Genomic DNA, 23,310 nt, shown 5'->3' on the forward strand with positions numbered 1-23,310 from the left:
CATGCACACACGGTACTCCGTTCCGGGGATCCTCCGTCATCCTCCTGATTGGGTGTTCGCCCTCACGGAAGCTCATCAAGGTCAATAATATTTTTCGTGCTACTTTTCAGGTTTCTATTGCCTTACCGGTTCCGCCTACCCTCATCCCTGCGAGGCCGGATTTTACTGTAACCAGACTGGTTTAGATGCTCCATCAGGACCCTGTGCTGCAGGATACTACTGTCCTAGAGGTTCTGTAAACCGCTACGCAACCCCTTGCGCCACAGGGCACTACTGCCCCATCGGAACGCCCCTCCCCTTGCCATGTCCGCTTGGAACAATGAAAAGTAATGTGTTTCCGTTAAGAACTTTAAAGTATTCAAACAAAACTGATAGAGTATTTATTATACATAATACTTGTAAATGACCCAATCGTGGAAAAACGATTGTGTCATCAGTTCTCCTCCACTGAGAAAAAAATTTATTGAGAGCGTCTGCAGTAACAAATGAGGCATTTAACACTTTATTGAAACTAATTCCTTGTTTAGTTTACCAGCTCTTGCTTTTCTCTATTTTTTTTTGATGTGATCTTGCATTTCTCTTAGTAGTGTAGTGATGCAGTGAAACATGGAAACTTCCCTTGAAGCTTTTTCTCCCCTCCTTTGGCCAACTGAGATTCATAACATAAAATAGTTTATCTAATTGCACATTTTGCTGTTTATTTGGCAAGCCTCCTAAATCCAAATAACGTTGTGCTGTTGTCGTCTTCATCATCATCTTCTCCTTTCGGCTGTTCCCTTCAGGGGTCGCCACGGCGAATCCTCTCGTGCTACATCCATAAATCTTCTCTTTGGTCTTCCTCTAGACCTCCAATTCCAGCATCCGTCCACCAATATGTTCACTCTGACCTTCTCTCCAAAACATCTAACGTGCTGTCTCTCTGAGACTCATTCCTTACTTTTGGTCACTCCCAAAGAGAACCTTAGCATCTTCATCTTTGTGACCTCTAGTTCTGCCTCCTGTCTTTTTTGTTGTTTCTGTGTACAATCGAGAATTGGAAAGCGGAAAGGGATGCTTTGATGTACTTCTAACATACAAATAAGTTTGAAAACTGCAGAAGAACATGTGGTTAACATTTTCCTCCAGGTTCTCCTGGTGGGTCTACAGTTGAAGCGTGCCAGCTCTGCCCTCCTGGTCACTACTGTCACCAGAAAGGCATAACTAAGCCAAGTGGCCGGTGCGAAGATGGCTACTACTGTCCTGAGGGGCAGAGCTTTGAGAGGCCGCCCCAGTATGTTTGCATGGCGGGGCATTACTGTGAGAAGGTATTCTTTGAATATATTTTTCATGTAACTGATCTCCATGGTGGCGTATTGTCATTACAAGTGCATATCTGTATACCGTTCCACATCTCCAGTTTGATTGAACCTCCATGTCAATCTCCATGCAGTTGATGATGAAAACTATTCATTTTAACAATATCCCTCAACATCAGGGCAGCGTCACACAGACGGCCTGTCCTCCAGGTAGCCACCAGCTCAGACAAGGCCAGGGCAGTTGTGAGCAATGTCCCCCTGGCTACTATTGTCCAAATCAAGGTAAAGTTGGATGGATAGACCAAAAAAATAACAGAAAATGGATTAGCAATTGGTGATATGAGGATGCCTTTTTACCATGTACATCAGGGATGGCCCTTCCGCTACCGTGTGAGAGGGGGTTTTATTGTCCGGGTGCATCTGCACGTCAGAGCCCCTGTCCGGCGGGCACCTATGGAAATGCGACAAACTTGGCTGAGGAAAGTCAGTGCACCCGTTGTGACCCTGGAATGTACTGTAAAGGAACAGGTGCGTTACGCTTTCCCTTTCTGATCCCGCGTTTCATTTCTGGCAGATCTTGCTCACAGCATACTGGTGTATTCCAGTAGCCGATAGGGGCAGACCCCGGGATTTGAGTAATAACATTTTCCTTTCCTTAAAGGGAGGACTTCTCCCAGTGGTCCATGTGCTGCAGGGGCTGTTTGTGTAGAAGGAGCCTCTGAACCCTCACCAGCAGGCAGTTTAAGTGGATTCCCCTGCCCTCCTGGCTTCTTCTGCCCTGTGGGCACTTTTGCACCAAAGCCGTGCCCCAAAGGAACGTTCAGGTTAATGTTGTGCATAATGTCTTTGTATTTATTTTCAGCCGGATTCTGCAATCTTTCAGTAGTGAGAATTCATTTTTTATTTTTTATTCTTCATATGAAATCAATTTAAGGGTTCATTTTTGACATTTCTGTCCAACTGGTAACCAATGGTATAGCCAGAGGTGTATGTATGAATTTTAAATATGTACTTGAAATCATACGTGACATAGGGCAACAACAATCCATCCGATTATCCATCTTTAATAAGATTATTGGTTATTAATGGAAATCAGAATCAGAAATGCCTCATTGATCTCCGAGGTAATTGTGATGCGCCGTACAGAAATGATTAAAAATAAATAAAGGTAATAAAGTATAAGTGGCGTCTGGATAATAATAAGATAAACAAGTTAGCAAAATACAACCGGATGACTCGTGAGATGAGATGACAGTGCGGTGTTTTTAGCCTGATCACATCACGCAATAATGACCTCCTGTGACGTTTGGTAGTCCACCTCGCTGGAACAAATTGATGGACCGGGAGATTTGATTTGAAATGCTGCCGTTCCAGTTGTCTTTTGGTTTTACGCCTACGTTTCATGACAGTGAACGTGGCGGCCTTGTGGTGGAGTCTCAGTGTCACATGTGCCGTCCTGGTTTCTACTGCTCAGCGACTGGCCTGTCTGCAGTTTCAGGACCCTGTCTGCCAGGTTAGACGTGACACCGAATGTTCATTTATTATTTTCTGAGATATACTATGCATCAAAGTAAGTCATTAAATATATCGTCGCCACAGGATTCTTCTGTCTTGAAGGATCGACGACTGCTACCCCATTATCAAATGTATCTGGAGGTCTTTGTCCAGCGGGCCACTTCTGCACAGAAGGCAGCAGCGTACCCACACCCTGCCCCGCTGGATCTTTCCAAAACCAGACCGGCGGAGAGAAAGAAGACGACTGTAAACCTTGCCCTCTCGGTAAACGAAATTTCCCCGGTCTGTTATTGCCTCTCACGAAAAAAAAAATAAAAAAAAATCCCTCATTCTTTTCATTTCTCCAAGGCTTCTTCCAGGATCTAGCAGGTCAGGCGGACTGCAGCCCCTGTCCCCCCGGATTCCACTGCCGGTCGCAGAGGCCCGATCCAACCGGCTCAGTCGGACACTCCGGCCCGTTGCCGTGCCCGGCTGGTTACTTCTGTCCGGGCAAGAGTTCAGAGAATCGGCCTCTCCCCTGCCCCAAAGGCACATACAGCCCCGGTTCGGGTCTGCAAACCCCTGGTAAAAATGCAGAAAGTTAATCAGATGAATAAAAATAGGGGGAAAATGACAAAATCATTAGTTCCCTTTTGACCATCTAAAGGATAATATATTATTGGGGATAACGACAGTAATAGAAGAAGAATATATCTTAAATCGTCCCACAGTGGAGACAAGTTATCAAAATAGAAGAACTAAGAATAAACAATAAACAGTGTTAACAATATATATAAACAGGTAGGGGTTGCGTGAACAAGTTCACCTCAACAATATGACAATATATAAACTGTATAAGCTTGCAAAAGTTGCAACTAGCAGCGAACAATACTTTTACTGGTAGAGGCACAGAAGTGACACTATTTCATCCGAGTGAATGAATGGACACTTGAGTAGATGGACGAAAGAGTGACTGAATTAAATTAAAGAGAAGTCTATTGAGAGCTGGGTGTTAAATGTTAAATAATTGAAGAGCAATGTTGTCTGAAGGAGGCCTTTATTACATTATCAAACTTAAAGACACTTGCAATCTTGGCATGTAAGGCTGCCTCACTGAAATGATCGATCTGACCTGGCAGGTGGCTTATTCAGCGTTTAATCTTTCAAAGCTTTCTCCTTCTGTTTTCAGGCCAGTGCCTCTTGTGCCCAGCGGGCCGCTTCTGCGGGTCGGAAGGTTTGCTCGGGCCCTCTGGATTATGTCACGCCGGATTTCTTTGCCTGATCGGTGCCACGGTACCAAACCCAACTGACAACAAAACCGGATCCCTCTGTCTGCCCGGGAGTTTCTGCCGACAAGGGGTTAAAGCAGGTAAACTTAGTAGAGGCTTGTTAGAAAGATCTTTTAATCCTAATTCAATTCCCCCTACATGTGTCATCCAGTTAATTTTAATTTAATCATCCACGAACGTAATTGTCCCTTGCGTTCTCCAATGTTGCATTAGGGGACTGCTTAGCAGGGTTTTATTGCGACTGGGGCTCCAGCAGAGCAGATCAGGCTCCGTGCCCAGCAGGTTTCTTCTGCCCTGGCGGAACACCGGTCCCAATTCCCTGTCCTGCAGGAAAATTTAGCGCTGAAACTGGAAATACACACCGGGACAACTGCACCAGCTGTACCCCTGGATTTTACTGTCCAGGTGGGAAAACTATGGTGTAAAATATGTAAAAATATTACAAATAATGCAAACATTTCTATCATTAAAATGAGAGAAAGGAGGAGCATATTTTTTCCTTCATTAAACAGTAATACAGACGAAATACAATATATTTTCTCGCAATAGTTGCATTAGATTATTTTGAGGAACAACTCTCTTGAATAAAACCAACCATCTATTGTTCAATATTTATTCTGGGCTCAAGGAGTGTACATACCAGATACATTCACAAATCAAATATGGATTAAAATAGCTATGTGATTCTTTTAATTGCTATAAAAATGCCATTCTTAATTATTATTTTTTTTTTTTTTATATAAAAAAAAAATATATATATATATATACAAGGAAAAGTCTTTTTTTCATTTTTGCTCACCTGGTCTGACAGATTGGTTCATTATCTTCAAGGTGTTGGAATCCGCTTAACCATGCGGGTGGATCTTTTTCCAGTGGGCATTTGACTGACAATTAATTTCAGCGGTATCATCACATATTAGTTTTGATTAAATCTCCCTGATGTTATTCAGGCGAAGGTACTGCGCAGCCCACATCGTGCCCTGCCGGTTACTACTGCCCTCCAGGAATGGCACAAGGGCTTGGGTTCCCCTGCCCGCCCGGCACGGTGCAAAACCAGCTTGGAGCATTCGGTCCTGATGCCTGTCACCCCTGTCCGGCGGGTTTGCAGCGACTCTTTTCATTATTCGTCAACATAACACAGCCTCCTTAACAACCAGCTATGAATCAGACTTTACTCTCTTTGGTTTTCGCCGCAGGAATGTTCTGTTCTGAACCTGGCCTGTCACAGCCTACGGGAAACTGTGAGGCAGGATACTATTGCCCTGCTGGGTCGACCGCCCCCAACTCCCAAGAAGATCAGGTGTTGTTGCTGTTGTTACATTGGAGAAGACAGCGTGCTCGTCGTTGCGTGTCCCAAATAAATCTGCACGCTGATACCGGTGGCTCTAACCCAGGGGTGGGCAAACTACGGCCCGCGGGCCACATCCGGCCCGTTGGTCTTTTATACCGGCCCACCAAAGATTGGAACAGAAATCATGCTTGATGTGAATGACTGAATGATTGGATTGATGAATGTAAGAGCTCAAACAGGAAATTATTTCATTTTTGGAGATACTTGAGAACAGTTGAGAATTTTTCTGAGCTGAATGACATGGATTGGCTTTGTGATTTAGCCTTTACTGCGGACATACTGAGACATGAATGATCTGGATGTGAAGCTACAAGGGTAAAACCTGTTTGTGCATGAAATGCAAGCAAACATTAGAGCCTTAAAAACAAAGCTGCTTTTATTTTCAAAGCAAATATCAGACCAATCTCAGACAAGTCTGATATGTACTGTTAACAAATGCGTTTTTTTTTTGTTTGTTTGTGCTGGCCCGCCTGTCAAATTTTAAAAGTCAATGCGGCCCCCGAGCCAAAAAGTTTGCCCACCCCTACTTTAACCTCTCATCAAACCCCACATTGTAGTCCAGAATCTGTAAACAGATGAACACCACATAGCAATAAATCCCTTCTGAGTATTTCAACATTGCGCTGCATATTGCTAGCTGTCTTCTTTTCACTCGTAAAATGCCCAATTTATTTTGTAATGAGGTTCAACGATGGCTTTATTTTATGGAAAATTTGCTTTCATGATGAATTTTCGATTCATCATGCTCAGCCAGGCACCAGAATCAGAATTTCTCTGACATATTTTGGCTTTCCCTTTCGGCCACAATTGGAAACCATGATGAGAAAATCAGTGTGGATACTTAAGTTCAGCATAAATTGGCATGATTAAATTTTTCGTTTCATTTTTTTTTTTTTTTTTTTTTTAGAAGAATACAACAAACAGCCATCCTTGCCCTCCAGGCTATTATTGCCCCTCTGGATCTGGCCACCCAATCCCTTGCCCTGCAGGCTCTCTTGCTATCGCACAAGGACTGAAGGGAGTTGAGGAATGCCCACCTTGCCCCGCTGGATATTTTTGTGCACAACCTGCAACATCAAAGATCTCTGATGCCCACCTGTGTCATGCCGGGTAACCTTTTTTCAAGCTGTATTTGAAATAATACAAAATGAATTGTACCCCCACTTTATACTTACTGAGAAACATAGTTTTTCCAAATAGAATACATTTTTCTCATTGAGACTGCTCGACTGCAATCAAGGAAGGCTTTTTCTTGTACAGTATGTTTTCCATTTTGGTTTTCTCATATTCAGGTATGTTTGCCTGGGTGGAAGTCCCAGCCCCACTCCATCCAACGGTTCCCATGGCTACGTCTGCCCCGCTGGCTACAGCTGTCCTGTTGGCTCAGCAAGTGAGGTGCCCTGTGAGCCTGGCACTTACAGTCCGGCCCCTGGAGCAGCCGATTGCATAATATGCCCCGAAGGGACAACGTGCTTCTCCTCGGCTACTCGAGAACCCACCATCTGCCCAGCCGGTCAGGGAAATTACTTTCAAGTCTGAATCAAACAATTAGTCCTTTCCTCAGATCGGTTGTTTCTTACTGCAATTATGGAATTGATATATGGGCCGTTTTGGGCTCTCTTAGGTCATTTTTGTCCTGTGGGAACATCTCTGCCTCAACCGTGCCCTTTAGGGACCTTCAGCAATTACACAGGGGCGCAATCTTTATTGTTCTGCATGCCCTGTCCCTCTGGGGAGTATTGCAGCAAACATGGAGCATCAACACCACAAGGTGCCCTTTAGTGCAACCGGTATCTTTAAGTCAACATTCATTGTTATTTAGTCTTATTTCAGCTAATGTGTGCTCATTTTTTATTAGTTGTGTGTGTGAAATTAAACTACTGTAGCATCTTATATCATAATATTCTGTATCTTATTCTTTCAATTATGACCTTTTGTCTTCTTAAGGTTCCTGTTTGCAAGGTTATTTCTGCCAAGGTGGAGCAACTGGATCGACCCCGGAGAGTTCTGGCAACTTTCCCCGTAATGGGCCTTGCCCAGCAGGACATTACTGTCCAGCCGGCTGCCTTTCTCCCATCCCCTGTCCTATTGGCAGCCTGCGCAACACGACCGGTAATTATCCATTTCAGAGACATAATGATACAATAATCTGTGAGATCTGTCCCTCTTCAGAGGAAGATTTTTATTTTTTTTTTCTGAAATGCCTTGTGAATTGTATGAATTAATATTTGAAAAAGCCCCTTATTTATGAAAACATGCTATTTTCTGGCTAACATAAGTTGATCCCAAAAAACACATGTAGATGCACATGATAAGCAAGTCGCGCTATCTTGAAACTCCTAATAGCTCAAAAAGAGTTGTCGGCACATTTAACAAGAGAATTGTTTTTTCCGTTTCCAGTCTATTTCGCAGACTGCTTTTATGCATGTACATGCAAGTTTGCATGAATAATGTATCTACGTATACATTTTACAGAACTATGAAATGAATGGTTTTAGTTACAACTTCTGAACATTTTAATTGACTGAAATAAATCCTGTCACCTGAATTCGCTTGCTTATATTGTGACCCTTAGAAATATGATAAATGATAGTGTTTTACAGTATTTGACACGTGTTTCAGGAGTGTCACAGAAGACGGCTTTCTTGTTTTCGCAACAGTCGTCGACTTGTCCGTTGTTATCGACTGACGATGATTGCACACTGAGCTCCGATTCAGTCTTATTGAGCCTGCCACAACAAAATCATGGGAATACAGAATACCCTCATCTTTGCTACATGCCCAGTGCCCGCCATCTTGTTTGGACCAAATAACCAACACACTCAAGCTGTTTTGCTTTTGCAACAGGCGGTTTTTCAGTAGAGAGTTGCTCTGCCTGCCCTGCGGGCCACTTCTGCTCCACGGAGGGTCTGGCCAACCCCAGTGGACGATGCGCTGCAGGTTTCTACTGTCCTTTCGATTTCTCCTCAACTACCCCGTACGCCGTTCTTTGCCCCAAGGTAAGGCTTTTCTTTTTCCACATAGATATCTTTTCGCTTGAGTCCCTCTTATCTGCCGAATTGCTCTCCTTATTGTCTTCCCTACAATATGTTGTTCTGGCGCCACATTTTTTTAATATTGATGTTCTGCCGCTATGAAACCCACCGCTTCAATGTCCATTACTCTTTCTATTCCACCCTAGGGCCACTACTGTCCAGAGGGGTCTGTAACAGCCCTGCCTTGTCCGACAGGCGCGTACCAACCAAATCCAGGCTCAGCTAGCTGTATTCCCTGTCGACCTGGATTTTACTGTGAGGAAGCCATAGATGGAGAGCCGAGGCTGTGCCCACCGCACTTTTTCTGTCCTGCAGGTACTCAAACAGAATACTTTTCGATACAGGGAATAGCATGGGTGAATCATTTTTACCATTTAAAGCGGTCCTGAATGCAAAGTTGTGTTTTCATTTGGAATAAATCACAAATCCTATCATATGGGGGTATTTACTTAGCCCCATGGTGCTAATCATGCTGTGGATTTAATATTTTCTAATTGTGCCTAACAATTATTTAATGTTAGGCACAATGGTGCCTCAGCCGTGTCCTGACGGGTCATATACGCAAAGCAAAGAAGGGCTGCGGGACCGGAGCGAGTGTTTACCATGCCCACCAGGAAAATTCTGCAGGTGAAAAAAGCTACCATACATGCATTCTGCCATGCATAATCAATCACATTCGGTACATTCAGATCCAACTCTGCTGAAAACAAACACGGTTGCTTTCACAGAATGGTATAGATAACAATTCTTGTCGTAACAATTCAAAAAAAAATCAAAAGACAATAATCAGAATACTTTCAAATGTTTTCAAGCAACAAAAAAGGCATTAAAACACAAGTAACCATAGAACATTAGACCAAATTTAAAGTCAAGTGTTCAACTATCACACTGGACACACAGCGCATGTATACATACAGACACATGACACATCCTGTTCTCCTGCATAGACATGCAGGCATTTGCTTACCATGCAGCGAGGCCAAATGATCACCTTAATTGGAACGCATGTACTGAATGTGTATATGAGAACAGTATAAGAAAATAGAGCAAAAAGATCAAAAAGATTTTTGCATTTGCACTCGCCTTGATTTTTACGGTATCGTGGAAAAACAGTGGTCATGTTTATTTCCCACAGAGCTGGGAGGATACAGGGTGTGTGTGCCGCAGGGTATCTTTGTGCCTCTGGGAGTGCAGATTTCACCCCTGAAGGACCGCTTGCCAATGTGACCAGGTGTCAGTGGGGCACAAAATGTGCTGGACCGTGTCCTCCAGGTACACCGAATACATCCAGTCAAGCATTTGTTTCCAAGTATTCACACGCTCACTTCTTCGGACATTCTCTTAGTGATCTGAGGCATAACGTCCAAATCCAAAGTGCTGTGCGCTGTGGGTTTTCAAAGGCAATCAGCCCAGGCCTGGCCAGATCCTGTCTGCTGCTTTGAAAGCATAACACATTACCACTGCGCCAGGTATATGAATCAAGGGGTTAGCTGGTGCTCGCCAAGCACCAAGCTTTGCTGAAAAGTGTTTTAACAATGTGCCGCTTACCAGGAGGAAGACACCGGCTGTTTTGTAGGAGTTTCTATCTCGGAAATACAGTGTATAACAGATACAAACCACCGCTGTGCCGCCAGCGCGGCCATTTTTTCCAGACCAAAAATAGAGGCCTTTGAACACTGAGACTGGTTCTTTGAAACATTTTTGGGGGCTGTCCTTTAACTATATGAAATAAAAATTTGAATGCATTATTTATCTTAGGGTTCTACTGTCCCAAAGGCACAGAGGAGCCTGTGTCTTGTCCTGAGAATTCTATCAGAAGCTCCCCTGGAGGTGCAAGCGTACAGGACTGCTTACCATGCCCATCCCAGCATTGGTGTAAACGGGGTATGATGATGAAAGTCGCCTGTTTTTTCTTTATTTTTTTCAGCTGCTTTATCCACATTCTCTTGGTTTTTCAAGCAGGATACAATTTTCTAGAAATTAACATTTCTAGAAAATTTTGATTGTCTCGTAACATGTACTCCCATTTTCCTGATTTGATGCAGCTATTCCCAAACCTTGTTTAGTTGTATGCTTAAATGCCTCAGTTGCATTCTTTAACTTTGTCTTTACATATTAATACTTCTAATACTACCAACGGTGACAATACTTAGGTTTATGCCTCGCAGTAAGAAGATCCCTGGTTTGATCCCAACTCGGGGCGGCTTTCTGTGTGGCGTTTGCATGTTCTCCATGTGTCTGTGTGGGCTTCCCCCGGGTTCTCCAGTTTCCTCCAAAAACATGCATTAGGTTCAGTGGAGACCCTAAATCATTCAGTCGAGTGGATGGTTTTATGCTTCTATATGTGGCCCTGCAATCAAGGGATCCAAGGTGAATCTCGCTCGGCTGGAATTGGGTGCAGCACCCTCGCGGCCCTGAGTGCAGGCTAAGCAGTGCAGATAATGAACATATGAATCACTCTTCTTGTCTTTCAAGTATTTCCACCTTTCTCTTCTTGTTTTCGTTTCTCTGCTGAAGTCCCACGTGCGGGCGCAGAAAATCACAAAAGCTAAATTAAAACCCAGTTTCCTAATGATAACATTTTCCTACCCTATAGCCACCTCGGGAGATAGCCAGATAGTGAACAACACTCTGCACAATGAGAGCTAATCAGCAGTGCCCTGCACATTTGGAGCTTTGGAGGCACAGAGGGAGGGAAGATGGATTTTTCCTCTTTGCCTTTTTCAAAAATGTTTTCTCTCTTAATGTTTGTTCCAACGATATTTACCCAACCTATGACACGGCAATCTGTCTTGGATTAGGGACGGAATGAGCTGGACCAAGAAAATTATGGTTTTGGCTTGATACCGATCATCTACCATAGCACCACTGCAGTGAAAATCCTATGAATCCAGCTAAGCAACTAAAAGTGAAAATAACTAAAATAAAATGAATACAAATAGAATAACATTAAAAATAGAACAAAAATCACAATATGAGAGGACACAAAAATACATTGTGAACTGTATATATATATGTGTGTGCGTATTTCTCGGTGGAGCTAGATAATTGTATATAAAGGTATTTGGTTTTCTGACCATAAAACTACAATTAAGAAGTTGCAACCATATTTTCCCCGAGGTCAAGTAAAGTAATGAGCTGGTTCTGACTTGAGAGAAGATTTATTTTATTTTAATCGTCTGACTGCATGTGGATTTACACGACCAATTGCAGTGCAGGGGCAGTTGGATTAATATCAGCCTCTCTTGTATATAACACTGGTCCTATATTGAATATTTAAATGCAAACGCAAACCATTGAACTATATAACTTCTGATAATTTTCACGGCAAAAACATCAGTTAAAACTGTTATTAATAGAAGGAGGCGTGACGGGAGTATGGAGTTTTCCCCCAGGAAGCATGTTCATTTTGTGATTACTCTTAATGGGCAGTTTTCAACTGTAATTCTTAAGATGCACTGTAATCATGCTGACTAATCTACCAGGATAGTAATTACATACAGTGTGCATCATTTGTCAACCGGCCCAACGTGGATTCTGACAAAATCCGTAATCTCAAAACACTTGCTAAGCGCCATGAATAATTGTCAAGCTTGGAATTCTTGGTAGTTAAATTAACAGCCAGCCTTCACAAGTGATCAATGAATTATATCATTCTTTAGATTAAATATTTAGCTGGAGAGGAATGAACGCAGTGAGAGCATCGTACCTCGTGTCCTTAAAGGGATCTGATACATCGTGATTAAATTTTTAAATTGAATTTTTTTTTTTTTTTTTTCGCAGGAGACCCAGTCCTTCATCTGTGCCCTCCTGGTCATTACTGCGATGGTTTGCCTGGTTCTGACGTTAACGGCAGCGCAGGGCCGAGGCCGTGTCCCCTGCACACCTACAGAGCATCCTCCGGAGCCGGCAGCAAGGGAGACTGCCAGCCCTGCCCTCCTGGTTCCCACTGTAACAGCACAGGTCTGCGTTCTGAACAACAGAGCATGCATTTGAAATAATAATGAAAAAAAAAAAAAAATCCCATATGCAAATGTTAACTTTCTTAAACTATACATAATTATTTCTGCTTCCATTTCCGCCGCAGCCTGTAATGAAGTGTAAAGTAGGGCACCTCATTATATGGCTGCAAAGTGTATTTGACAGAAGAAAAGTTCAAATAAAATCCCCCTTTTCAGGTTGTATTTATTTCCGCATATGTATGCCATAATTCGTGTGCCTGAGCGTAAGAGATAAGTTTGAAGGAGGTGAAAATGCTGAAAACCAGAAGTAACTGCCTTGGGCTACAGTGGCTTCATTAAAAAAAAAAAAGTATTTTACTTCCATCCCATTACAAATGACACCGAATCTTAACATTATTTCCAAGATAATACCCAGAAGATGGAGACCATCTTTGTTTTCCCACAGATTTTTCTCTTTGTATTCATCAACAAAGTCTGCTTGAATAATTGATTTACGAAGACCTTGTCATTTTAGATTAGTTAACAGTTTAACAGTTTTTCAACCTCTCATCATGGCAATTTATTATCATGACGTTGTTTGATCTGAGTTGGGATTTCACCGCGTAGCTTATGTGCATCTTGTTTTTTTTAGGACTGACTCAATACTCCAATAGTCTTTGCCCACCTGGTTATTGGTGCAGTGGGTCTGGAACCCCCATCTTTTGCCCAGCAGGGACAAAGAGGTCTCCTCCCGGAGCAGCTGCACTCAGTGACTGTGAGCCTTGTGCAGCGGGAACATTTTGTCCGGATCCTCGGGATACGGGGATTCCAAATGTCGCAGGGATTCCCTGCAGGGCCTCTTATTACTGCCCGTTGGGTATATTTATCAATTCATATCCATAAATTCAATATCGCGCCGTCATAAATATTTCGCAGAAATCCTGCAGTGCTGTGTGTTTGCTAACTATCCAGGTTCAGTCTCCGAGAGGTTGTGCACGGCCGGCTCGTATTGTGGACCATCAACCGATGAGCCTCAGAGCTGCCCTGAAGGTTACATTTGCCCGGAGGGATCAGATTCTTACAGTAACCCCCGCCAACTGTGAGTGCAACGAGGCTCCGGTATCACAATGCAAACAGCTTTTTGTAAACAGATACGGAAAGGATGCTTTTGATTCTTAAAGCTCGACGGATTTGGAAAGAGTTAAAGTTGTATAAATGATGATACCGTGCTCCACAGCTGCCCGTTTCCATACTACTGCCCGGCCAACAGCTCCACTATGAAGGCCTGCAAGGGTGGCTCGATGCCTGTCAACACTACTGGCCTCAGAGGGTCCAAAAGCAGCTGCTGTAGCGTTTGCGAGGGTGGAACCTATCGTCACTATGGGTCTCCTATCTTACGGTGTCTTCCGTGCCTACCGGGATATTTTTGCCCCCCTGGTAAACAACATCTAAATAAAGGAATTAGGCAATCTCGGTACATGTACACCCCTTTTTGAGGAGCGTTTACAATTTTATGCCTCCATTCTTGAATTTTGATTCCTAATGAAAACAGGTACGGGGAACTACAAGATCAACCCCTGCCCCCCCGGGTATTTTTGCCCCTCCGGATCTGCCCGACCGACGCCTTGCCCGCCCGGTTTCTTTGGCAACCTCACCAGTGCTGAGAGATTTGAGAGCTGTCATCTGTGTCCAGCTGGTACCTTCAACCCCCTCCCTGCCCAGACGGCTTGTTTCCCCTGCGGCAGCTCCTCCACTTCGCTCGCAGGTTTTGTCAAAGTTGAAAGATTTGTTCGGAAAATCTCACGCAATGGAATTGTCTTGTCCATTTTACCGCTTTAGACGAGTCTGTGAGAATATAGTGTTTATTAGCGTGATTTATATACTCAAAAGAGCTCCTCCATTGGACCGGGATATGGCTGTTGATTGTATTGCTTTGTCTTTGTCTCTTGTTTCGCCAGGTTCTTCATCTTGTACCTGTATTGGTAAAAATCGTGCGTTCCAGCCTTCGGATGGCTCGTGTTTGTGCAGAACCGGTTTTATCTTTTACAATGAGCTGGATTTTAAAAGCTCTTCATCTGACAGCGAGTTGGACTGCCAGCCCGAGGTCAGTAATAGGCCTGAATTCTGTTATTTATTTATTTTATTTTTTTAGCTTGACTTTGTTGTCTTAGCTTTGGTTGAATGCTCCAATATTTCCAGCAGACCCACAGAGATTCACAGCAGCGCAAATATATTTCGCTTCAACGTTTCCAAAGGTGTGTGAAGATGACGGGCTGGAGTGAAACCATTCGTGCAACATTACAGTTTTTTTTAGCTTTTTTTTTTTTTTTTCCCCTGCAACGCTCAAACTTAATTCACCCGTGAAGCAGGTTTTTCCAGCGTTACCTATTTGCATTGTTTTTATGTCGGCGTTAGTCGAGTGCGCTAAAAGGAGGATGATGTAAATACTCACACACATAGTCCACAAATAATTAAATAGCCAGTGAAGTCTTAATTATTGATTGGTTTATTTATTTACTGAATTATATATCTGTATGTGTTTCAGATGAACACACGATGCGCCAGTGGACAAGTAAGGCTGGCAGCATCCAGGGAATGTGTGTCCCCTTCCCTCCACCCATGTAATATAACTTGCGGATCACACGGAGGAACACTGCATGTGAAGATGGGAATGTGAGTCTTTCCATACTTCAGTCAGTTGAATGCTTTCGAAATGGCCTCGGAAAGTGGTGACATTTCAAAAAAATGTTGCTGCGCACCAGCTTTAGAACTTTGAAGTGACAATCTGGAATTATGTCCGCTTTTTTTTTCCCCCCCCTCTCATCTGCCCTTTACTGATGGCCTCAGCTGCCAGTGTGAGAGATACGTGTCCGCGGAGGAGCTCTGCGATTCTTCCTGCCTTTCCAAAATACCTCAGCTCTCTGCCCAGCTCCACCCACGCGGCCACCTGTTGCTCAGTGTCAAAGAGAAAGACGGTCCGGTCTGGGTAAAGGTGGGAAAGGCTGCAGGGCCATCAAATACACTGATATTCTGTTCCGCTCGACACGGACATCGGATCTCTATTTGCTTTACAGCATTTAGAGAACGGTTTATTCATGGAGGCGGACACCATAGATGAATTCAACATATTTATTATGCTGACGCAAACTCCAATCTTCTCCCATCTGCTGGATCCAGTCAGATGACATAAACTGCTCGGATTGTGATTTATCTTGTTATCAGTCAGTCTGAATTTCAGCGCTACGCCTCTAAGAAATGTTGCAACTGCAGTTTTAGCTACGACACAAAAAGTGATAAATGAACCATTGACGTCTTTCAAGAGGTGGTTCATCAAAAAATATGGAGGTTGCATGCGTGTTAGTGTGTGTGTGCAGGGTACCGCTGTGTGTGGAAAACAAATCGCATCTTTGTTGGTTTATTTACGTTGTCACAGGGGAGGTGTGTGCCTGCCAAAGCATGAGAGGACTGTTTGTTGACCTTGTTGAAGCCACACAGTAGAGCTGAAGCGGTCCTGAGCAGCTCCATCATACGAAACTATTTGGGGATAAAATGCATGTCAAGTAAAATGATGCACTGCCAATCTGTGAATACGATATTACAACTGTATCCCGTCATTTGTCAAGGTATTGTCATTTGCTTTTATGTTCTTTCAACCCGTTCCAGACTATAGAGGATGTTCTAGGTCCAGATTACTATGCAGACAATATCAGAAAATCCCATTTGGTCCAGTTTGACCCGGAGGGGGTTTTTGGTTGGATTCCAACACATACAGAGCTCATTGCCCGTTTTATCTCAGGTGATTTATTGGTATCCCATCAAAGCAAAATAGAAAAAGGGAGGAAACTGGCTATACACTCATTTATCTTTTTTTTTTTTTTTTTTTAGATGCAGCACCCAGGAAGAGGAGAAACGCGCAAGATGCCCCGGATGACTTGGCTGTTCTTCCTCGTATCCCCAATCCGGTTGCTTGTCTGTCCTCCGGTGACATGCTGCTTTTCCATCTCACCATCAACCATTCGGGTACTCCGTCTGCATTTATTTTGTTATTTACCCGCAGGAGTTTGTGTTTTTTAACACTTCGTCCCAACTTCATTCCCCAAGATCGCCGTTTCAGCCACTTCCCAGTCTATCAGAAAGACCACCTGTTCAACAGCAACCCCAGCTATGACTTTGGTGCCTTTAGACGTCTGCAAGTTCTCATGAGGCAGACAAACCTCAATTCCACCATGTAACGTAGCGTGGACACACATCTCCCAAGTTCTCTGGCTTTTGAAGCTCATTTCACAAGGATATCTCTCTCCTCTCCCTCTCTCCTCCTCAGGTTTGCTCATGTGTTTACAGAACCCGGGAAGTATGTGTTTGTGGACAGCGCGGTCCCAGAGAGGAGTATGGTGGTGGTGGTGAGTGAGGAGGGGACGATCTGCGGCCCTCGCGGTTCTACCTTCCAGCCCATGACCCCGGCGCAGCTCGTCAGATACGGCGTTGTCGTGCAGCATCGGCTCAATCTTCTACCCGATTGGGGATTAATCACAGGCGGGTGTTTTTATTTTTCGCAAATCTGACGACGACGGACGACGCGAGCTCGTGATAAATCAAAACGACATGCTCTGCGTAGGGATCCTGAGCCTGCTGCTGGTGGCGGTTCTTGTGTCGACCGCTACCCTGCTTGTTCTGCGACCCGGCAAAGCAAAAGTTGGCTCCCAGTGGAGGACAAAGCCTAAGTGGCGCAGCCTCGGGGAGCCACTTCGTCCGGTGGAATGCGCTTGCAGTCGAGAAAGGTATCGAAACGCTTTGCGCCTGTCACCGTGGTGATCGCGGTTGTCATACTTATTTGTGGAAATACATTTCAAACAGTCAAAGCTCCGAGCGTTATTTAACCAATGGCACCAGATGGATATCATCTATGGACAGTAAATGGTACATCTATATAACTACTTTTCAGTGTGCTTGGCTGCAGGGGCGTAGGAGAGGGAGCGGAGGCCGAGGAGAGGGCCGTCTCAAGGGGAGGTGAGATGGCACTTGAGAAAACAATGACGGAATCCAGAAATCAGTCGTTTTATGGAGAAATAAGGATCAGGCCGATGGACGCGTCAAGAGCATGGAGTTTGTACATTATCACATTTTTATTGGTACACATATTACCAGCTTTTACCGGTAGAAAAAAAAAAAAGAATAGTCAGCGCTGCATAAAAAGGCCATCGCATGATGAGAATATCTAGGAGTTAAATTTGTAAAAATTCATATGTGCTACAAGTAGTCACGAAAAAGAGTCACGGTTGCCTTTTTTTGTTCAAGGTGAAACTGAGTTCGATACAGAATTTCTACGCGTTATTTTAATTTCAGTTATAGGATTGTGCTGAAAATACACTCAAGACAAAAAAAGGCTTGCTAAAGGGAAATAGAAAACAATAACTGCTATCTTTATGAAACTTGCAATTAGTATGAAATCGCATTTGATTAAATAATGACAACCTAAACTCTTGACAAAAAGCCTGCTTAAGGAAAGTCTAAAACAATAATTACCTCTCCCATAATGAGTTATGTCCCGCTGAATTTAAACAACGGAAATCAATAAATCAACCGCTTCATTGTGTAAATCCTCTCAATACCAAACTCTCCCAGGCCTCAGAACCCGTGCAAAGCGAGGGCTGGATTTTCAAAATTGGAGATCTAGCAGAAGACGCAGCAAAAACACGAAGCATCGACTAAACCGCTTACTTTGAAATGGATCGTAAATGTGAAAAGTATGATACGGAAATACGCTGTTTATCAAAGTTGGAAAACGATAGCGGGGGACTGACCGAATCACTAAGCCAGTGCTGAGAAAAGGCCGTTACGGTGTGTTGAGGTCACGAAAAGAATAATGAAAAAAAAAACATTTTGCTGCCAGAGTGAGGGATAGCCACCATCCACCGCCCTTGAAAATAAAGTCCTGCTATTCGCAGATAAACTCCAGCGGTCTCCGTGCAGAGTCGCCCGATTCCTCAACCACTTCTGCATTCTGTACTTTTGATAAATCGAGTCTTTTCCTTCAGTCATCAAAACCAAATTATTAAATTGTTTTATTACATTTTGCAACCTTAATCAAGAGCACATAGTTTCCTTTGAAAAATGAAGAAGCGAAAGTGGCATGAGTTCCTCACATAATGGCTTTTTAATCTACTCCCTGCTCTTTCAAGGTAGTCGATGTTGAAATAATCATGTAACTTATCTGAACATTTCTCGTGGCTATTCGTATTATTCACGTGGCCCGATAAGGCATTAAAGAGCCGTCGGGATTTTGCGCTTCTGAATCCATCATGCATGTTGCTGATTTTAATGGAAAGATAAAGAAAATCATGAGTAATATCACACTCCGTTGAACTTTGCTGATACCACCACCCCCCTTTTAACCACTTATTATTTTCAAAGTACTGGATGGTTTAATAAGCTAAAGACACTTATTTTCATCGTCTTTATTGTCATTATTTTATATGCCAGCAAAGGGCTCTAACTCAAATGCTTCTCCTACGTTCAGCACTCGGTTCCTGGTGCTACCTCGTACCCGCATTGAAGTGAAGAGGTGTGTTGAGGGAATAAAATCCATTTTATGGATAAGAAGTCAGGGTTTTGACGGGGGGGGGGGTTCCAAAGTGGGCTCCATGAGGCATCTGTGTGTGAATGATAAGTGTCTGCCAAAAATAATCTGCGAGTGAACAAAGCCATGCAGATAACCGGTCCATATATGAAATCAATCTCATCCTCCCGCTCTTTCCTTAAATGAGAGCCTATTCCCCCCCCCCCTATTTTTTTTTCTCCCCCCCCCGTGCAGGACTCGTGCACGAGCTCCGCGTTTTGGAGGAGTTCAATGTGAAGACTCTGTATGACAAACTGGAGGATCAGAACCTCCACATCGCCTCACAGCTGGCCCGACACCGCAAAGACACACAAGAGTTTTACAGAAACATTTTCCATCAGGCTGAAGCTCTCCAGGTAAAATTCACTGCGGAGAAATATATGATTAAGTATTGATTTTTTTTTTTTTTTTCTTTGTACCCGAATAAAAGAAAAAAAAAAAAAGATTGGATCGTGACATTTTCCCCCACAGAATGCCTTTGATAGCCTGGATGATAAGAAACTCAGTCTTCTTAAAGATCTGTTGGTACACAGGAGCGATAAACCATCTAACGGCAACACAGGGGAGAGAGATGGACAAGGTAAAACCTAGAGAAAATCATGAATCTGTTTGAGAGTTAGGCTTTGTCGAAAACAATAATCAGGACAAACACCCCGTCTTGTATTTATAATGTACACTGCTCAAAAAAATAAAGGGAACACTTAAAAAACACATCCTAGATCTAAATGAATGAAATATTCTTATGAAATACTTTGCCCTTTACACAGTTGAATGTGCTGACAACAAAATCACACAAAAATGATCAATGGAAATCAAATGTATTAACCCATGGAGGTCTGGATTAGGAATCACACTCAAAATTAAAGTGTAAAAACACACTCCAGGCTGATCCAACTTTGATGTAATGTCCTTAAAACAAGTCAAAATGAATCTGTGTTGCTTCCTGAGTGGACACTATGATTTCACAGAAGTGTGATTGACTTGGAGTTACATTGTGTTGTTCAAGTGTTCCCTTTATTTTTTTGAGCAGTATATTTAATCAGTGCTTTTTTTTGTGTTTCTTGGTTGTCATCCACGCGCCGGTCGCCTCGGCTTAACAGCTAGCCAGGCTCTGAAATGCAAAATGGACACTTTAAATCAGCGGTTCCCAAACTACAGCCTGCTGCCACATTTTACCCGGCCCCTGAACAAAACCAGAGATGCATTATGATTTTTTTTTTCCATTCTGGCCACGTAATAGTGACTTGTACATGCATGGAACATAACATTCTATGCTGCCCTTCTGCAGTCTGTGCCTCATCTGAAACCCCTCACTCAAAAAAAAAAAAAAATCCTGGACACAACCCCTGTCAAATAACACGGAATAATGGCGAAAAGGTTAGGTAAGAGAAAAATAGATACAGAATGCAGGGTATTTAACCTGGTAGGTGTTGGTATGAGTTCGGTTTCATAGCCTGCTTGCTTTCTGGTTTTCACACTGAATTTTATATGAGAGAGCTGCAAACAGTTGTATCTACAAGAAAGTTAATGTTCCTTGGTCTTTTTATTTATTTCATAAATGTCGTTTATTTCATTAATACTAATGTTAATTTTTTGTCTAATTTTTTTTTTTTTCCTGTCAAGATCCCAGAAAGGGTTAATTTTTGGTTATGTGTGGCTTTCAGAAAAACAATTAATATTTCTGTTTAGACACCTCTGCGACCGTCACACTTTTTGTTACAAACTGGCCCGTACCCCCCGTCAGAAAAGGGAAAAGTTATTTGGCCCTCGCGGGACAAAGTTTGGGGACCCCTTCTTTAAATCTTTGAACAAGATGTATGTGTTTAGCGGCTGGAATAGTTAATTGTGTTATTCTGATTTCCGCTGCAATAAACATTCTCAACGCCCAGACAAGAGAACCAGGGAGATGCTCAGCGCCGTCCTCGGGTCTGCGGAAGTGCTCTTATGCAGGCTGACCGGAGAGGCTTGGCAGGGCGGCCCGCCACGTTGTCATGACGCTCCCTCTGATGCCAGGAAATGCGATCTGCAAGTTACATCCACCCAGTCTGGTGACCCTGAGATGAGCTGCACGCAGGTTGTAGAATCGCTTTACTTTGGTTGTTACATATTTTGGCAGAATTACCACAACTGTTTTTAATCTTTAGATTTCATCACCAAACATAAGCAGAGCGGGAGGTCCTCGCCATGAAACGAGTAAGGGGGTCAAACGTCCACATTGGTTTCCGTTGTGTTTTCAATAAACAGCGTGTCGGACGCAGTGTTTTTTTTTTGTTTTGTTTTTTTTTTCTCTCTCTCCTAGCCCAACTACCGAGCACTTATCCTTATCTCAGCGACGAGGACTTTTCCAAGCTGGTCAGCGTATCTCCCCTTTGCAACACCCTGCAAGGGATCCATACGTTTTTGGAGCAGCTCAACCGATCCGATCCCATATTACATGCCTGCGGTGGTAAAAACACCAGATAAAAAGCTCTAATATTCAGTGCCTTAAAGTCATTTATTTGAGATATTAACTCTGAATGCATAATTGACCATTTTGTCCGTGTCCTCCCGCAGTACCAGGACATTCGGCACAAGACGGTCGTGACGCTCAGCTTATCCCGATCCCGCTCGACAGCCTCTCGCCTCAACACTTGACAGTTTTTCTGTTTGGTTGTCAGGTGATAGAGGTGCTGGCAAAGCGCCCCATGTTCCGTCCTGTTCTTCTCTCGCCGGCCAAGTCGGTCCCGGTTTCATCATCTTCACTCCTCGAGGGCCTGCTAGCACATTGCTCAGGAGACTTTTATTTTGACGCGACCAGTCAAATCCTTTATTTATCAGAGGTCACGCTGCAGCATGTTGGATGTTTTATTGCCACCATTCTTCATTCCATGGCCTTTATAGCATCGGGTAATCAGAAAAACAGAGGGAATCCAATTTATTTGTGCTTTATTCTTTCGAAAAAAAAAAACTTTGTAATAGATCACGCCATCGTCTGTCTTTCTTTCTGTCCGCCTATAAATCCAGGATTGAATCCCCATAGGTTCATGCAGGCGCTCCATGAGGCTATATCAGCTCTAGGCCTGCAACTATTCAACTGTTTTTTCCAATTTGATGACTCAAAAGGCCAACCGGGAGCGTTGGTTGAGAGATTGCTAAACAGCAGGGTTCTCCCAGGCGACGAGCAGTTCGCAGAGCATGTATTAGCTACCAGGTTGGTGAATTAATGTAAATAAAAATCCCACTGAAAGCTAATCCAGTGAGCCACACTCCCTATTGCTACATTCAGGTTGGAGAAATACAAATATTTCAAGTTGGAGCAGCTTATCTTTAGCCTCACATCAAATCCAGCTGAGGGTGCAGAGACGGGTAAGACATTTTCATCCCTTGAAAAATGAACTCGGGATATTTTATTTCAGTCAGTCAATAGCAATTGTTTTTCTTTCTTGGTGATGAAATGTTTAAGTCCATCTTCAAACTGTCACAGATCTGAGTATTATCTAAGCCTGCAGCTCGTGACCTTGTCACGGACAAATTTGCAACTTTGGCTGCAGTTTCATTAAAATATACCCTCACAATTATAATATGATCACACAACCCATTATCAGATTTCATATTCATAGTTTTTTTTTTTTTGTTTAATTAATAATTTTTTCATTTGCCTTTAAACACAAATATGTGGCCCTCTGATTGTTTTTGACAGTCAGTTGGTATCATTCATTCGAAATAATATAAACAATTTGCAATTTGTCGTTCTGGTTTTCAAGTCAAAGTTGTCAGTTTAAGAATTTTTGAATGGATTGTAAAACTTTGTGGACTTTCATGTGGTAGTAGTTTTTATCTCCTATATCGACTTCTCACAAGTACATAGTTGATCACTGATGCAAAAAATTGCAATCAATCTGCTTGTGTTTTCAGAATTTTTAAAGAGCTAGCAGTATTTAACATGACTTGTCCTCAATTTAAAACCTAACGCGTACATTTTCCTGTGCATTCCTGAATTATTGTCACCCATCGTACCCAAGACGTAAAACAACAATGGACCTCCTTAGTCATCGTTCTACAAATACAAATCTCGACTCCCGCGCTGCATTTTTCAAAACCTTTCAAAACAGATTGCCTGCTGAGATCATGATTGCTCTTTGACAGGTTTTTGCAGACGTAATGCCCATGTCACCAAACAGAGTCAAGGTGAAAACGTCAAACACAAAAGCGCGCCGACTTTCTGTGTCACCTGCAGCAACGGTACTTAATTGTATACAAACATGGCAAGAAAAACGAGCATTAGAAATGGAGCGATGGAGCCTGAAGTA

The 23,310-nt window shown here is 43.1% G+C and overlaps 1 protein-coding gene across 1 annotated transcript in view; it reads left to right on the forward strand.

Moving 5' to 3' along the window:
* The window catches only part of LOC147224398 (uncharacterized), a 55,949-nt gene that overhangs the window by 29,372 nt on the left and 3,267 nt on the right, over window positions 1-23,310 (forward strand). The window contains exons 53-95 of the mRNA XM_086164993.1: window positions 111-326; window positions 1,126-1,304; window positions 1,475-1,577; window positions 1,665-1,823; window positions 1,957-2,119; window positions 2,705-2,808; window positions 2,895-3,074; window positions 3,159-3,374; window positions 3,979-4,158; window positions 4,292-4,483; window positions 5,029-5,178; window positions 5,275-5,378; window positions 6,337-6,539; window positions 6,722-6,942; window positions 7,054-7,200; window positions 7,377-7,541; window positions 8,277-8,428; window positions 8,611-8,779; window positions 8,986-9,091; window positions 9,600-9,736; window positions 10,223-10,348; window positions 12,248-12,427; window positions 13,058-13,282; window positions 13,378-13,504; window positions 13,643-13,842; window positions 13,958-14,170; window positions 14,364-14,509; window positions 14,951-15,078; window positions 15,253-15,397; window positions 16,069-16,201; window positions 16,291-16,425; window positions 16,507-16,633; window positions 16,727-16,938; window positions 17,021-17,183; window positions 17,348-17,412; window positions 19,217-19,377; window positions 19,493-19,601; window positions 20,911-21,095; window positions 21,166-21,214; window positions 21,321-21,467; window positions 21,575-21,907; window positions 22,025-22,211; window positions 22,287-22,366. Coding sequence (XP_086021119.1) covers window positions 111-326; window positions 1,126-1,304; window positions 1,475-1,577; window positions 1,665-1,823; window positions 1,957-2,119; window positions 2,705-2,808; window positions 2,895-3,074; window positions 3,159-3,374; window positions 3,979-4,158; window positions 4,292-4,483; window positions 5,029-5,178; window positions 5,275-5,378; window positions 6,337-6,539; window positions 6,722-6,942; window positions 7,054-7,200; window positions 7,377-7,541; window positions 8,277-8,428; window positions 8,611-8,779; window positions 8,986-9,091; window positions 9,600-9,736; window positions 10,223-10,348; window positions 12,248-12,427; window positions 13,058-13,282; window positions 13,378-13,504; window positions 13,643-13,842; window positions 13,958-14,170; window positions 14,364-14,509; window positions 14,951-15,078; window positions 15,253-15,397; window positions 16,069-16,201; window positions 16,291-16,425; window positions 16,507-16,633; window positions 16,727-16,938; window positions 17,021-17,183; window positions 17,348-17,412; window positions 19,217-19,377; window positions 19,493-19,601; window positions 20,911-21,095; window positions 21,166-21,214; window positions 21,321-21,467; window positions 21,575-21,907; window positions 22,025-22,211; window positions 22,287-22,366 — 6,822 coding nt within the window. The remainder of the gene's footprint in view (window positions 1-110; window positions 327-1,125; window positions 1,305-1,474; window positions 1,578-1,664; window positions 1,824-1,956; window positions 2,120-2,704; window positions 2,809-2,894; window positions 3,075-3,158; window positions 3,375-3,978; window positions 4,159-4,291; window positions 4,484-5,028; window positions 5,179-5,274; window positions 5,379-6,336; window positions 6,540-6,721; window positions 6,943-7,053; window positions 7,201-7,376; window positions 7,542-8,276; window positions 8,429-8,610; window positions 8,780-8,985; window positions 9,092-9,599; window positions 9,737-10,222; window positions 10,349-12,247; window positions 12,428-13,057; window positions 13,283-13,377; window positions 13,505-13,642; window positions 13,843-13,957; window positions 14,171-14,363; window positions 14,510-14,950; window positions 15,079-15,252; window positions 15,398-16,068; window positions 16,202-16,290; window positions 16,426-16,506; window positions 16,634-16,726; window positions 16,939-17,020; window positions 17,184-17,347; window positions 17,413-19,216; window positions 19,378-19,492; window positions 19,602-20,910; window positions 21,096-21,165; window positions 21,215-21,320; window positions 21,468-21,574; window positions 21,908-22,024; window positions 22,212-22,286; window positions 22,367-23,310) is intronic.

Source organism: Fistularia commersonii, chromosome 18 (genome assembly GCF_037954325.1).
Source record: "Fistularia commersonii isolate RoL2024-O1a breed Wild chromosome 18, RoL_Fcom_v1.0, whole genome shotgun sequence".
Classification (NCBI taxonomy): domain Eukaryota; kingdom Metazoa; phylum Chordata; class Actinopteri; order Syngnathiformes; family Fistulariidae; genus Fistularia; species Fistularia commersonii.